At 41.1% G+C, this 16,469-nt stretch overlaps 4 protein-coding genes across 4 annotated transcripts; 1 reads left to right on the top strand and 3 right to left on the bottom strand.

Moving 5' to 3' along the window:
* Nucleotides 1-51: 51 nt before the first annotated feature.
* On the bottom strand, nt 52-2,619 carry LOC132785842 (arrestin domain-containing protein 1). Its single transcript, XM_060792133.1, has 4 exons — nt 2,297-2,619; nt 1,219-1,586; nt 620-1,157; nt 52-560 (listed from the first exon to the last, which is right to left on the bottom strand). The coding sequence occupies exons 1-4, from the start codon at nt 2,406-2,408 to the stop codon at nt 172-174; spliced, it is 1,407 nt and encodes a 468-aa protein (XP_060648116.1). The 5' UTR covers nt 2,409-2,619; the 3' UTR covers nt 52-171.
* A 259-nt stretch (nt 2,620-2,878) lies between these two features.
* On the top strand, nt 2,879-14,390 carry LOC132786100 (arrestin domain-containing protein 17). Its single transcript, XM_060792520.1, is given in 6 exon segments — nt 2,879-3,313; nt 11,875-12,406; nt 12,715-12,811; nt 12,813-13,079; nt 13,081-13,621; nt 13,693-14,390. Coding segments are annotated over 6 exon segments (1,611 nt in total). The 5' UTR covers nt 2,879-3,198; the 3' UTR covers nt 13,752-14,390.
* Nucleotides 4,528-6,705, bottom strand: LOC132784898 (GTP:AMP phosphotransferase AK3, mitochondrial). The gene is made up of 2 exons (XM_060790793.1): nt 6,428-6,705; nt 4,528-5,678 (listed from the first exon to the last, which is right to left on the bottom strand). Exon 2 carries the CDS (start codon nt 5,647-5,649, stop codon nt 4,996-4,998), a length of 654 nt encoding a protein of 217 aa, XP_060646776.1. The 5' UTR covers nt 5,650-5,678; nt 6,428-6,705; the 3' UTR covers nt 4,528-4,995.
* On the bottom strand, nt 7,267-11,427 carry LOC132784896 (tetratricopeptide repeat protein 14 homolog). The gene is given in 8 exon segments (XM_060790792.1): nt 7,267-8,664; nt 8,914-9,226; nt 9,301-9,842; nt 10,060-10,278; nt 10,336-10,349; nt 10,351-10,548; nt 10,606-11,150; nt 11,321-11,427. Coding segments are annotated over 7 exon segments (2,949 nt in total). The 5' UTR covers nt 11,104-11,150; nt 11,321-11,427; the 3' UTR covers nt 7,267-7,499.
* Nucleotides 14,391-16,469: the final 2,079 nt, after the last annotated feature.

Raw genomic sequence — 16,469 nt, 5'->3', positions numbered from 1 at the left:
ATACTAGGCAGGTAACACTTTTCTAAGTATGGCGCGCAACAATTTTCGAAATCTGTTCGTTTCATTTATTACTTTGACGATATATGGGTAAATATTTGTTGGTCGCTACTTACAAATATGTAAGAAGGCTCTCTCAAGTGCTTATAGAAAAATAAAATACATTGATATGAACTACTTCCAGCCAATGGAGCCGGGGCCATCAGCTGGTGCACTGGGCGTCGGCTGATAGCCTGGTGGGATGCTAAAGCCAAGCACTTCAAAATTACCACCAGGAGCTGTTGCTCCTGCTGCTGGTGCTTGCACTGGATATGGCGGCGTCTTCTGTGTTACGGTGGCTATTGGTTTTCCTGCTGGCGAAACAGGATTCGGAGTATATTCTACAGGCGCTGCTGGTGTTGTGTCCACTGCCTTTGGATAAATACTAGGTACGGGTGACTTAGCAGCAGCGGCACCATTAGCAGCGCCCAGCTGGCCATCAAAAAGATAAACCGGATACCGTGGTTTGTATGTGTTAGACTCAAAATGTTCAGTGCTCACATCCTCCTGGAAATTAGGCTCAGCTGAAAAGCAAAATTGATTATAAATCAACTGCAAGCAGCTTTATGTGTATGCTTCTTACGTAATGGACTATAGTTGCCATTTGTGTTGGCTTGCTGTGCTTTCTGTACCGGTCCCTTGTCGTTCGCGCTGCCCACCAGCGGTACAGTTCCAATGACCAGAGGAAAATCCACGATCAGATCACCGCCACCATGCAGACGAAAGGTTTTGGCAATGAATCGCAGCGTGTAGCTAACCTGGATGGGATCTCGCTCGCTGAGCGTGGACGGTGTTGTTGGCGGTACCATTAAATATTCATCGAAAAGCGCTTTATTGTGCTTGTCCACTTCGCCGCAGTGTTTGTCTGCAATGCGAACTTCAGTCGTTTTCACCTGTTCCTGATCATTCGCTTTGCCTCGATATTTGACGTTCTTAAATAGTCGCACTTTCACATCCTGACACTGCACATCCGACTGATTATCCAGCACGACATGGAAGTTTATTTTCTGTCCTGGCACATAGGCGCTATACGTGGTGCTCACATCCATTACCATCGGTTTATTGCCACCAAAAATAGAACCCCACCAAAAAGTTTTCTCCTCAATGCGCTTCAACGGTTGCTAGAGTTGCGATAAATTAACAATTACAAATTATCGAAATCGCTATCGATGTTAGACTTACCGATAACGATGGATTTGCATTCAAATCGTTGGGCAGTATGACAGTAAAACATTGTTTAAATATGTTATTATATCGCACGGCCCGATCGATAGTTAGTGTTACTTCATGCTTAACCTGGCCGTGTGTGCCATTGAAAGAGGTGGGCGCCTGGGGTGGAATGGTAGTTTGAAAGGGAAACACATACTTGCCCTTGGGCAACTCCAACTGCGATCCGCCACTCTGGCCATAAACATATTTATCGTTGCTATAAAAGATCTCTGTTGCCGTACGCGTTTCCAGTGACTTGACCAGTTTGCCATCCTCTCCGGGTTTTTCGACGCTCTCCTGCCAGCGAGTCTCCACAAAACCATTGACAGTGACATAGATTGCTAGATGGGAACAAGAGGTAATAAGGGGCATCAGAGTAATTGACTTAATTTATTTGTTACATTATTAAAGCTGAATGCTGTGTGGGCCGGCAATAGATCAAGCAAAAAGTTCATGTTTAATTTAATTTCATTTGACTTGTCCTTGACTCGTTATAAACATCATGCATACACATACACTTCAGATTAGGCCCATTAGAAAACCAGTTTTGAAACATAATTAAAGTTATGCGTGTGAATAGATTTACATAAATACGAAGTTAAGCCTAAATCAAGCGTTTAAAATAAAGTTCGGGGCAATTGTATTTCTTTTAAATAGTTCTATCTATTGTAGAGGCTACCACAATTTGTTGTTTACAAATCAAAGTTCAGCACAGACGAGATCAAATATCCAGTAAAAGCAATAATAATACACAGCAGCCATATAATTCAATGAAAAACTAGTTTTATTTTTACTCTCGCACTAATATCATATAGCCGACACTTGAATGTATGTATGAATAGCAACATTAGCCACCGACCGGCACAATAACAAAAGAAATAACAATAACAAAACTCAACAACAATGACTGCGGCTCAACGAATACTAATGAAGCGCTGTCAAGCCCTGAGAGTTTGGCTACGCAATGGAAATGGATGAGGGAACAGAGACAGTTTCATGACGTCATGCGCAGACACAAAGAAATATTATTACGTCTTAGCTCGAGACTTACAGCGTATGGTTTTGGAGCGTTCTGTGATGAGTTCAGCTGTGCCGGATACAATTTGACCAGCATAATAGACGCCAAGAACGTTATCGAAGGTAAAATTAATTTTACTACTCATCTTCGCTATGAAGTCAAATAGCCTTGGTGACAGGCAGTAACAGGATATTTTGTTATGTGGATTGTTGTGGTATGTTTGTTTTATTGATAGAATGGCAATCAGCAAATACAGAAAACATACACACTAGGTCGGGCCCCAAAACGACCACTAAACGCGACGCGACCACCGAACAACTGAACGCGAGCAGTCACAAATTAATACTGAGGCAGAATCCGATTAATAAATTATCAAATGCTCTTGATACTATTTCGATACTTTTCAAATAAATGGGGAAGTACACACAAACAACGCATTAAATATGTATATTTAATGTGTGGCAACATTAAAATTGGCATTTTAAATTTGTCAACAAGGCATTGCTGCTTATCGCTTTTTCAAACATAAAGCTTTTAGCGCTTCAATTAGCAAAGGCCAGGTGGCAACGCTGTACTGAATTTAGCGTCAGCTGACTTTGTTGGAGTAATCGTCTATCGTTATCGAGTTGCAAGCTAAAACAAAAGCAACAACGTTTCTAGTTACTTTTGGTTAATTATTAAAATAGTTGCCGTAGTTAATCGTGTTCAATAAAAGTGTTGTGCGCGTTAGAATAATGAGAAATCAGCTACATAGTGACAACTGAAGAAATCCGCTAGATTACCGGTGAAGTTAACAAAAATAGTGAGAAATGTTTTAGTTGTAGTTCTGCACAAAGTGAGGTGATGATACCACAGCGGCCGCTCAAATGAGTCGTTGTATATGTTATTTTTGGATGACAATTTAATAAGAGGAGCACAACAACAACACCAGCAGCATGGAAAGCGATCGATTATGCATCAGGCTAGACAATCCAGAGCGCATTTTTTATGCCGGCCAAGTGATACGCGGCGAGATTTGGATGAATCTCAATAAGCGAACCAAAATTCGAGGTAAATTTAAATAAATGCTGTTATTGTATGAACATGTATCTCATCATTTCACAAGCATAGCTTGCATCATGAGTGAGTCAGGCAGGCAAGTACGGAGCTCAGTTTCTGTGGTCAGTAGTGAACTTTTTTCGTGATTGTTTTGCCCATTGTCATCGCTGGTTTCGTTATGGCCGCATTGGCATAAACAAAGAAGATGCTTGACAGCAGCAGAAAGCCTGCAACAACAAAAGCGCAACGCAGCCATTATACATTTACGTTTGCTCTTGGATTGTGTGATATTTCGATTGCAAATTCTTTAAATTGTCATTCATCGATAGGCGTCCAATTGCTCACACTCGCAGAAGCCAATTGCACTTTTTGTTTTTGGGGTCATTTGATTCAGGAAATGCTACGCGCGGTTTCATTGTATAGTATGTGTGTAAATTTACGCGTGTATGTGTATGTTTGCTGGGCGGGGGCAGGTGTGGTGTACGACGAGTAACTCTAACTGTGTGTGTAAGTGTGCGCAAGTGTATGTGTGTATGTGTGTCAAAAATGCCGTAATATTGGTCAAAACACGATGAGAGCTTTTGCTCTCAATACAGTGCTGCATAAAATAAGACGCTCACTTAGAAGCATTTAGTATCTCACTAAATCTATGTATGTATGTATTACACAATTCAATGTTTATTCTGCAAGAAGCTTAAAATATTGTTTTGATCTTCAAACAGCTGCTGTATGTTGACACAGTTGTTAAGAAAACAGCTGACTATTCAATATCAACGAAGCAATTGTGATTTGTTGACATTTGTTTAATCAGTTGTAGGGCTGTATTCCATATCTCATGCTCATGTGTGGCGTCCATTCATCGTGAGAGCCACAAGAGTGTGGCGCCTTGCTATTTAGTTCCAAACTTCGTTAACATTTATGGACCCCAATCAGTGTGTTTTAAAATCACACTCAATTGAGCGCAACTACACTAGTGTGCGTGACGTTGTGAGCTCTCTCGCGTACGTGTGAAACTGAGAGAGCACACAAGCAAATGTGTAGAGCGCAGCACTCGTCAGTGGTTGTAGCTTCAACTAACAATGCCCTACATCATAATGTGGAGGGCATTTGTATACGATAATATAATGCCCAAGAAGCCATAAAACCAAACACTCGGAGCTGTCATGTTGTAGTATTACGAAGTCCAAAAATAGTTTTTTTGCCATATCAAAATCAGCAGCAACATGTTATCAGTGGGTAATATAAAAAACGATTTATTATCAGAGCACCAACTTAGGAGCGTTTATACAAGTACAAGTATATATGTATATATATATAATAATCATATCAAAACAAAACACTTTTATGAGGGGAATGTTTTGGATGGCTTTACGTTGCCAGCCTCGATGTCAATTACCAATGATTTTTGTATGTATAAGTTGTAGAGAAAATACATTTGTTTGGAACCGTCTAATTTGTTGATTCGATTCTAATTTGTAAGGCTTCGCAATTATATTTGATTAGTTCCAATGAACTCCTAACCCCCCGTCCTCCTGCACAATACATATTTATACATATTTATATATATGTATATTGGTTTGCCTTAATTGAACACATCTCATCTTCCTTATAAGCATCAGTTGCCTGCCTATTCATAATAAAACATTTGTGCACATATTTAATTGAACTGTCTTTCTAGTTATATAATACCCTATTTAACCCTTGTTGACCTTGTCCTTAAGAAAGCGTTCGACGCGTGGCCATATTTCTTTAGTTTCACGACCTTTAAACGTAGTTACCAGACCACGTTCCCCGTACCAAGCCAAAACCGGACCCATTAGTTCGTCATAGAGCTGCAAACGCTTGGCTACCACTTCGGGTTTGTCATCTTCCCGTTGAGTTAGTGGTTCGCCCGTAACATCATCCTTGCCCGGTACTTTAGGATCGTTAAAGCCAATGTTATAGACACGGCCCGACGGTGCGTGAATCCAACGATGTTTCACTCGTTCAATGATCACATCGTGTGGAATGTTTAGATCAATAACAGCGTTAATCTGACAGCGTGTCGACAAAATATCAGCTTGAGCACCATTACGCGGAAATCCATCCAAAATGTACGACTTGTTGCCCACCTCTGTAATGCGGGCGATCATTGTTTTTGTCACTATCTCATCGGGTACCAATTGTCCGGCGGCAATGTAGCTTTGTGCCTTTTTGCCGAGATCCGTGTTTTTGATAATATTCTGGCGCAAAATGTCGCCTGATGAAATGTGCAGAAAACCAAATGTTTTCACAATTAGTTCCGAGATTGTGCCTTTGCCTGACCCAGGTGCACCGATTATCACAGCACGAAAGATTTTTGTATACATTTTTATATAGTAAAGTGGTTGGATTTGTGCTGCAAGAAATATGAAAAAATAACGTTAAGAAACAATTAAACTCTTTCGTACTTAGTTGTTATTTGTGTTTGCTGATAATATATATCCCCTTATTTACTTATGTATGTGTATATACATAGTATTAACTACCTGGGGCAATTATTTTGCAATAGTGTAAGATAAGAGCGATCAAAGTCTTCGTTGTTGATTTTAATATGAATCAATATGGAATTTTTGTGTTCGATAGTATTAAATATGGAATCAGCTTATTTTTAGATATCACATATCTAACATTTTTCTTATAATCTATAGTATAGACTATCAAGTGATAAGCGCTAACTAATTTATGCCACATTTTGATTACAAATCGTAATCGTAATAAATTCATTTTTATTTTTCATTCATTTGACCAGGGGAAGAAATCATTCGGCTGCTGAGTGGCCATAAGACCCACATGGCAACTGAAATTGTAGCGCACCAACAATAACAACAACAAGCGTGGCTTTTTTCAAGTTCTTTGTCTTCATGTAGCCAGTAGTTGTAGTTGTCGCTGTACTCGTTGTTGTTGTTTTTGTGGGTGCGCTCTTATCGTTCAAAGTCCAAACAAAAGCTACGCCAGCCGCGTGTTGTTTTTCCTTTTGCATTTTACTCTTTTATTCGCAATTTTCTTGTCTCGTCTAGCACATATTCTGCTTGTTGTTGTGAGAAAACTGCAACGCTTATATAAAATTTGGCAACACCAAAAATGTTTTACTGCTTTTTCACTTACATCGCAAACTTTTTATAGTATTTAGTATGAGAATGTGTGTGTGTGAGAAGTTGATTCGTCTTCTATATTTATCGATTTATTTAATTAAATTTTAGCACCCGTACTAATTACAATAACTTGTCGCGGTTTTCGAATTTTAAATCAAAGTCTTGCGCGCAACCAATATTTACACACTGACACAGCAATAACTACATAGACCAGCCAGACACACACACATTCTCCCTTAAGCGGGCTCCACAAAAAGTTACTTCTGCTGTTGCCGGCAGGCAAATATCAACTGAATGGCAGAGGGACGCTTTATCTGAGGCTGCCTTTTTTTAACTTCCAGACATTTGATGCGTAGCACGCTCACGATTTGTAGTTGGAGCCACAACAACTGCATATGGTGCACACACACACACACACAAGCATTCGTCTTGCTCTCATTCTTCTCGCTGTCTCTCTCGCTCTCTGGCTAGCAGTTTGTTGTCAGTGTATTTGTGAGAACTATTGTGAATAGCCGGTTTGAGCATTGAGAGAGGAGCGAAGCACGCGCTTTGGTATAAATAGAAACACACAGACGGACTTACATGTGTTCTGTGCGTGTAATTGGTTAGGAAAATAACAAACAGTATCATCTGTTGATATCAGTTTTGACAAATACCCTGTAAACAAAAAACACCAAATGGCGATTTTATTTATTTAAATCATTAGCTGTTGACTTCTATAAAAACACTCACGCATTTCCCACATACCTATCAATCTTTTGAGAGATTGTAAATAAAAATAATAATTTGCCACCCACTAATGTGTTTTTGTTTGATATTAATAACAATTGCATTTTAGTACTTTTAATATTTTATGCATGCAAACCATGCAAATTGCTTCGAAAGCATTCTTTATTTTGGTGTTCAGGTTTGTGTTGCAGCTTTATATATATAGTTCAGAGAAGGGTGTGCTTGGGGGGCAGATGGTAGATACTTATTACATTTCGAATGAATTTTCAAGTATACATATTCTACGTACATAAGTAGGAGAGAAAAACTTAACACTGGATATATCCACAGATTTTGTTTTTGGGATTTCTACATTTCTAGGCAGTATCACTAGATGTGTTATTTGTTGCTTCTCGTTTATTTCTTACTATATCCTTATCCTTATCGCCTTCGATAATACCCTGTTTGCGTTCCTTTTGTGCTTGTTCCTTGATCATCGCCTCCATATCCTCGACGAGGGGTTCCTCTTCGCCCGGTGGCCGCAATTCCTCCTCGGGCGTATAGCGTCTGCCATTGTTCCGACTGTTGTCCACAAAATTGTTCCAGCGATGCTGGAAACGTCCACGAGGATATCCACGTCCACGACCACGTGGCTGGTAACGCGGTGGTCCTCCATAACGTCGAGGACTGATGCTGCGCGAGCGTGTGCGTCGATAACGTTCCGATGGAGATGGTGTGCGACGCGGCACAAACGGTGATGGCGTGCGACGTGACGCAAATGGCGATGGACTGCGTCTGGAGCCAAATGGTGAAGGCGTTCGCCGTCCTCCGCGGACAAAGGAACGCGAGCGAGAGCGTCTGTCGCGTGTCTCAAAGCGTGGCTTAAACCAAGCACCACCACCGCGTCCCCTGTAGCGCGATCCGCCGCCATAACGTTGTGGGGAATAGCTGCGACTAAGACTGCGCGAACGTGAGCGTGGCGAACGTCGTCGTCTTGATCTTGAGAGACGCGAATGACTGCGACTACGACTGCGGCTGCTGCGGCTTCGGCTGTGTGAACGCGGGCTGCCGCGTCGTTTTGAAATACGTCTGCCTCGTGAACGACTGCGACTGTTGCGACGTCGTGGCGAACGACTGCGACTCCTACTTCGACTGCGGCTGCGACTCTGAGAATGGGAGCTCAGGGGCGTGGCCAAGCGCAGCAGACCAAATTTGTCCATTTGCAGCGGGCGCTTCTTGATTTGAAAGGAAAGTTTCTGTTGCTGCTGTTGTTGAATATTGGGTTTGACATCATGGAATTTGGGCGCAGGCGGTGGTTGCTCATCATCTGTGTTGGCTGCAGCAGCTGCCGCTGCAGCATGCTTCGAGGTGCTTGGCCCCATCATGACATCATAAGCAGATATCGACGATGGCTGTTTGCGGTTTGTGGTTATTGTTGCAGAAGGCGGTGGTGGTGGCGGAGTTTCCGAGCGTTGTTTCCGCTTAAAATAGTGTTTGAGTTGTGATTTGAGTTGATCATCGCTGGTGCTTGTGCTGACGAGTCTGCAAAATGGTTTTGTTGGGGAAACAAAGAAAGAAAAGGTAGTAAAATGCACCGTATATGAAATAAACTCACTTAGCATACTTATCCCGGCTAAAAATTCGTCATGCATTAGAGAAAAGCACAAGGAGATTGATTGAATCAATAAAAGCTGAAAGGGCCAACGACTCTAGATCAAATGTTTGTTTATTGAAATGCAACACTGCAACTAAACAAATGATCTAGGGTATCATATGGTCACTCAAGTTTACCTGAATGCCTCGGCGTAATCAATCTTTTTGAGCATTTCCAGCGCCGCTTCGGTTGCCGTCAGCGATCCACTTTCGTCCGATGATTTGCTTTTTGATTTTTTGCTGTTCTTTTTCTGACCTTTGTCCTTGTCCTTCTTCTTTTTGCCCTTCTTTTTCGACTTTTTGTGCTTGCTGGCATCGCGCAACAGTTTGCGCACACTGCTCATGGTCTCGTCATCATCCAATTTAAATTCATTAACCGCCTGAGCATCGCTTACAGCGCGTTTATCCTGTTCGATGGGCAAGTAGGATGATTGATTGCGCGATTTGCCGGCTAAAATGTATTTCAAAAGATGTTTTGGGTTTTTTGTGTTCGAATACAGTTTGAGTAATTTCATTGATACTTACATTGATCCTCGCTGTCCTCACTGCCACTCGAAGAGCTTGAATCATCCGAGGAGGCGGCAATTGTCACTGTAGCGCTGGCACTACTTGATGGTAAATGAAGCATCTCCGATGAATTGCCCGCTTGTAGGGATGTTAACAAGCTGGAGGAGGCAGCGCTTGAGGCGACGGCAGCAGCTACTGTTGGTCGCTGCTGCAGTGCATCGAGGGATATGCGTGCCTGCTCATGCTGTGGCAATAGATTCAAGCAATCGCTGTAGGCTTTAATGGCATCGGGCAGGCGATTCTCTTCCTCATAGCTGCGTCCGAGTGCGACCAACGTTTCGCCCATATATTTACGCGCATTCACATGGTATTTATTCAACAATAGCGCCTTTTCAAAGTCTTTGAGACCCTTTAAGAAACTGCCGCGATTCGCGTAAAGCGCACCGCGCGCCACCAAGCCCTCGACATTGCGCGGATCAATGTTTAGGGCCTTGTTCAGGCACTGAAAGGCCTCGACCTGTTGGCCATTCTTAAAGTGCTCAATGCCATCAGCCACGGAGCTGGATGGTTTCGTTTCCGATCGGATCGTGTGTTTGTGTGGGTTCAAGCGGGGTGGTTGTGGTGCAATGGACAATTATACATACAAATGTTGTTGATGCATATATATAGAGTATTATAAATAAGCTATGATCACGACTAAACTGTTTCAACAAACAAACTGATAACAGTTTGACCTGATAACTAGCACAGTCGTGATTAGAAGCTCAGCCAACTTACCGAAATGCCCATTGTGAGGCTTGTTTCTGTCGCAACTCGGGCGCATAGTCAGACTCTGGAAAGCCGACTTTGATATTTTGCATCAGCGTTAAATTCTCTTGAGGCTGCAGTCCATTAAGTTGAAAGAGCACATCATAATTGGGATTCTCAAATTCCAGTGCAGCATTTAGCTGATCTTCATAGTGTAAAGCACTCGATTGTTCCACATTGTGCAATTGTCTAAAAAAAGGATAGCATTTAGTTATACATTAAAATATATAGATATATAGCACATACACATAGTATTTAGGGGAAATCGCTTAGATCGCATAGTCCAAGTTTGACATCGGGTGACTTTTGGTATAAACCTAACATGCCCAGCGTTAAACGTTCCACATCCGCCGAGACATTGCAGACTTCGCAGCGTATAAAATCATTGACGGCAAAAGAACGCGGATTTCCCTGTTTGTCCAGCGGCAATGGACCCCATTGGTCTTGAAAGATTATGGCCTAAAAGAAGCAGGAAATTATAACGATAAGATTGGAGGACTCAACGGGTAAACAAACCTTAATCGGTATATCAGCTAGATAAAAGTGTAGCGGCTCCGCAGTGCACAGAGGTTTCACCACAATGCGATTTGCATTAGACATGATCTTTTGCACTGTCGCACAAATGATGTCACCCTGTTTAAGTGCACCCATGCGATGTGCCCACGCCTTGCGCTTATCCTTAACATTCATGAAGTACTCGATGGGCGGTTGGGGCACAAAACAATTGCTCATTTGGGCCAGCCATGATTCCTCCATCACATTGCCCACAAGTTGTTTGTCATACAAATCGGGCGCTTTGCGTGCAAGAAACTGATGGATCTTCAAACGCTTGGCACGCTCCTGAAACGTGAAGTATTTCTGGCGCTCCTGATAAACACTATAATTGGGTTGTGTTAGATTTAAACGCCGCAAGTCTTCGACGCCGCGTTCATCATCCCAGATCTTTTGCAATGGCTGCCCATGATAGCACAGGGCTCGTGCGATATAGTTGGCATTCATTTTGTGGTCCGACATTTATTGCACTTTCTGCTCCATTCGAAATTTTTCACTGTCTAGCTGTCCTGTAAAAAAAAAATGTTTGTAAAACCGCATGAAAAAAATGTCCGGCTCCGGTCAGAAACAATTGTTCATAAATACGCTTTTTCTCTGTGCTGCATTCACTTGTGCGTCATGCAAATTCTTCCAATTGTTGTGCATGTTTTTGCTCAATTATTTGTATATAATTACTTGCCTTATTTTAAATGCAGAAAATTAAATTAAATATATTCGACTGCTCCACAATGCGAGGAAAAAATGATGTTTTTTTGTTCAGTAATTACGTGGCAACTCTGGTTTTTCGTTTTTGCGGAGTTCTCGATACTTATCGATATTATTGGGTTAGGCTCAGCCGCTTATTGGCCATTGCGATTTGCTTAAATGCAGGGTATCAATTGGAAAAATGAAGTAAATAAAATATTTAAGTTTGTACATTTTTTATTGTGAATTATTGATTATTGAATAAATGGTTTGATGGCAAAATTAAAAAAAGATTTTGCGTCGATGTGTGACCACAGGCAGATTTTTTAAAATATGCCGGTGTATATACCGAAAAACAAACCCTGACAGTATTTTTATTTCGTTAACTTTCTTCGTTAAGTTGGTCTTCGTTGAAATAGCGAAGACAGCGATGTGATTAGCGAGAACATAAACCCCTGTGACGTGATGACTAGTTCGTTACAGTGTACACTAGATGGCGTATTTTTGTGTACCGTTTTTAATTCAAAATATATTTTTTGAACTTTGCAGCTATAAAAATCCAAGTAACTGGTAAAGGCAAATGCAAATGGATGGAAATATTACGCAAAAACTCGAACAACAATGAATACACACGCAGTTTATTTTACACAAGCAAAGAAATCTACGAGCACAGCGAAACACCGCTTCCAGAATTTGAACCCAACGGGGTGGAGTTATCGCCCGGTGAGCACACATTTATCTTTAATGTGGCTCTGGGACGTCAGCTACCCTCCAGCTTCAAAGGCAGCTACGGCAGCATCAAGTACAAGATGCGCATTCTTATTCAAAGACCCTGGACGTTCAATGAACGTCATACCATACCATTTACGGTTGTGAAGAATATGCCATTGCCGGCAACATATCGCAGCAATCCCACGCCACTGGAGAAGCAAATCACAAAAACAATTAGCTTGTTTGGCACACGGCCCATTACCATGGTGGCATTGCTGCCTGAGGATTTTGCAGTGCGTGGTGAACCTTTGCGCATCTGTGTCACGGTCATGAATAACAGCACAACTAATGTGGAGAAGCTGCGCTTCAAGTGAGTACCGATAACGATAACAGACAATCGAAGTCAGCTTAATTTATGCGTTAAAAAATACTACATTGATAAAAATACTATACTAATAAATCGTTAAATTTGAATCTTTAAAGAATTTTTAGATTTTGTGTTTATTCATTATTTATTGTTTTTTCACATGATTTATTTATGGTTTCTTATATATTTTAGTGCTTTCTGTAGCTTAATGATTTACTTTACTTTTAATTTAAATAAGAAATCACTAAGTGCATTGTAAAATATTTTGTTGACTCATTTTACATTTGAATTCTCATATTTTTCGCTTTCAGCGTTTTACAGTATATCACCTACTATAGCCATGTGCCGTTACGGGTGCAGAAGGTCGAGTGCATTGGCATTGCCAGCAAGGAGACGGGCTCAGTTCACAAAAAAGAGCGAGCGCAGTTTTGCCCACGAGCTGCTCATGCCGGACACAGCACAGCCAACAGATCAAGAGTACAGCGGCGTCATAACTATTTCGTATGAGCTGCGCGTAGAGGCTGTGCTGCGTGGCTTCTTCAAGAATCTGGTGCTTAATTTGCCCTTCAAGGTCTATTCCCAGGACTCTTCCACAAGGCTAGGCTCTGTGCGTCCATCGCTGCCACCGCGTCCTGACAATGGACCGCCCGGTCCGGATGATATGTCGACCCCCCGTTACCACTGGGGGTAATCCATTTGAACCAGCCGCTGCCACACTTGTCTATCCAACGCTAGACTCTTCCATTGGCTCGCCATCGCATTCATCGCAGTACAGCGAATGCAGTTCTATGAATTCCACCACATCGGACTCAACATTGAGTCCGGCTGTTGGTGGCGTCGAGCTATCCTATACATCGGGCTCGCAGTCTTCGCAATTTGGCAGCCCGTCGGCGCGTGCCAGTTTGCGCAGTAACTGCAATGTGCCCTACATGCCTTATTCGTCCAGTCCGATGATGGTTCAATCATATCCACCGTTAGCACATTATATGCCTGAACCTGTCAGGGCATCCGCCGCATCACCAGCATATCCTTTTTTGGCCGAACATGTCCAACAGACATCGCCAGCAATCTCAACATCTGGATCGTATTCATCGTCACGTCAGCCACCAATGTTGGCCGAAGATATCCAAGAGACAAGCGTATCGCCAGCACCTCGAGTTGCCAGCGGCTATACTCAATTGCCATCCACCTCAAGGATGTCCGGACCGCATTCATTGCGTAAGTTCTTTGTGCGGAGAGCATGTTCGTTGACATCCATAGCCAATATATGTATATTCTCTCTATTGCAGCTCCATCGTATGATGAACTCTTTGGCAGCGCCAATGCACCACCGGAGTCACCAAAGTGAGCTGCCCCAAGCTGTCTCATCTCATACACACACGCACACACACGTAATCGTAGTTCATGCCGCCCAGTTATATCTAAGCTTTTGCATAGAATCAACGCTTCAGGTTTACTTTAGAGAGCTTACAACAAACGCCTAATCTCGAGTTGTGCATCTCAACATATTTATTTAAAAAACAAAGCAATCCGATCAATACAACAATACGTTGTAAAATGTCTCACAAAATACATGCATAAAATAAAAGAGAATTATTTTAATGCATTTGTCTGTAAGATTTAACACAAATCAATTGCACAAAGTTGATCAATTAATTTGCGCTTTTGCTGTTCTCTAGACTTGTTCTGTTTAACGCCAATCTTGTGTTCGCATCGCGCATTTTTGAAAAAGGCGTGCCAGGCAACAGACTTTCGTATTCTTACCAAATTAGTTATCAAATTAATTGCGTAGGCTCCAATTCTAAAAAGAGAAAAACACTAGACTCATTCAATTGTATTCGAATATTTACAAAGGAAATTTAAACGAATTTTACACAATATCGTTAACTAGATTCGCATCAATTTCATTTATACATATGTTCTTTTTTCTACTTTTATATTGAATCTCGCACTTTTCATTAATTTCGATATTGTGTTAAACATTACTTTACTCAATTTACCAAAAAAAACACCATGACTTTGAAAAAGTTACTTTTCTATTTAAGCGTTTTCTAAAGAAACAAAATCAATTTGGAATATATTTTCTTTCGATTTATCACAAGAAATCATATATTTATTGAACTTATTTATTTTTGCACCTCATAAACTTTTTGTGCGTTCTGAAAAGCACTCTTGCATAAATTGCACAATTTTAATACGATATTAAAACTAAGAAGACATGTTTACACATTTACTCACAAGAAGTTAGCTTTACTTCTGAAAAATCATAAAATCATATGTGTACTTATCGCAACGTTAATAAGTATTGATCGATATGATATATATTTTTTTGTGTGTGAAAGAATCTTGCAAATATTATTGTAAACGTGGTCGTATACGTAATATGCGCATGCAATGAGAATATTTTAGTTAGTAAGTGCACAAATCAAATCGCAACATGAATGATTTCTTTAAGGTGCTTTATATTATTATTCAGTGAATATTTTTGGAGAATTTTTTCATGATTTTAACAACGCAATGAAACCAATAAAATGTTATACTTGAAAAACAAATTTACAGTATTTTTTGGAGATAAACTAAAAGGTAACGTATTGTTCTCTCAAAATGCAATCTGGCCAAAATCGAGAAAGGTGTGTTGGATTGTGCTGTGTACGTGTTAAATTACAACTTCAAGTGCTTGACGGGCAGTGTGTTAACGTCTTGCTTCGCCTCTTCCTCAGGCAGCGGCAACTGGCAAGTGGCAAGTGGCAAGTCGTTGGCTCTATAAACGTGTGCGGCTTTTGCAACAAGAAACGGAAGTGTTAAGTCAGCTGTAATTGTTTTCCTACTTTTTGTTTCGACTCTCAAGCAACAACAACGACATTGGCGACGACAATTTAGTTTTCCCCCGTCCCCGTCTCCGGCTTTCCACTATTTCCACTGGCTGTAGTCTGAGCAACCATAAATTATATTTTTTGTTCGCCTCATACTACTTAGCAGTACCACAAGGTCTGGTGGTATGTACAACTACATGTATGTATTGTATGTATGGAGGATGTAACAGAAGGGGTCGCTGCATGGGAAGCGGACATAAACAAAATTGTTAAATAATAGCGACATTTAACGGAAGTGTAATGCCTTTTATTCAGGGCCTAACAACACGCGCGACAAACGATCTGGCTCTCAGCACTCTGCAGCTCTCTGGTTTTATGTCAAATTATAGAGGTGTTAAGGGCGCACGACGCTTGACGCACGACGCACGTGGACTGGTCACGTTGAGCAGTCCACCTCCCACAACCTCCTCGTTTCTCGTTCTCTCTCTCTCGCAACTTGCTGTCCACCCCTTCGAGGCTCTTTAATGTCTTAATTCATTCCAGTTGTAGCTTTGCTTTTAAAACACAAACACAATGCGAGTCAAGCTGTAACTGTAATTTGTGGCTTATGCCACGTAGCAATAAGAGAATTCAATGCTTTGATTTTTGGCATAAAAACGTGACACTAGTGTATATTAAGTATACGCCATGTGTGTGCCAAAATGATATTACACTATCAGCACGCACGTAAATCATCAAATTGTATTTAAATTCAATAAAATTGCCAATGTAATTAACTCATAGTTGAGTATAAATTCAAAGTTTCTTTTAAAGAATTGACAATTCAAAAAATCCTTTGTCTCGTTTGCTCTGATTCCTTTGATTTTTCTCCTCCTTAAATGTTTTATCTCCGTATCAGAAGTTTATCTCATAACTTATGTTATTAACCTTTTTTCAACTTATTTAAATTATATCATATTTGTAAGTTTATTACAACCCGAGCCTTGCAAAAGGAAATATGCCTCTGTGTTTTTGTGTGCGGCATGTGCCAAAGCGAAGAAGAATTTGGAGTCAAAACTTGGGGCACAACAGGCCCTCAGCTGGGGCACGGAGTGGAACGCAGCTGGGCAGAGAGAGAGAGGCAATGAAATTAGTTTATTTGGCTGGAGCCAAAGCGAAAGTCAACAATGGGGAAAATGAAAGAAATTGGGCAAAGTGAAAAGCATATTGCCTAATACCAAATAACCAAATCAAAACTAATCGAGCAGAAGTTA

The sequence above is a fragment of the Drosophila nasuta genome, chromosome 2R (genome assembly GCF_023558535.2).
Source record: "Drosophila nasuta strain 15112-1781.00 chromosome 2R, ASM2355853v1, whole genome shotgun sequence".
NCBI lineage: Eukaryota > Metazoa > Arthropoda > Insecta > Diptera > Drosophilidae > Drosophila > Drosophila nasuta.
Note: the sequence above shows the minus strand (reverse complement) of the source record. Positions and strands in the feature narration are given on the sequence as shown.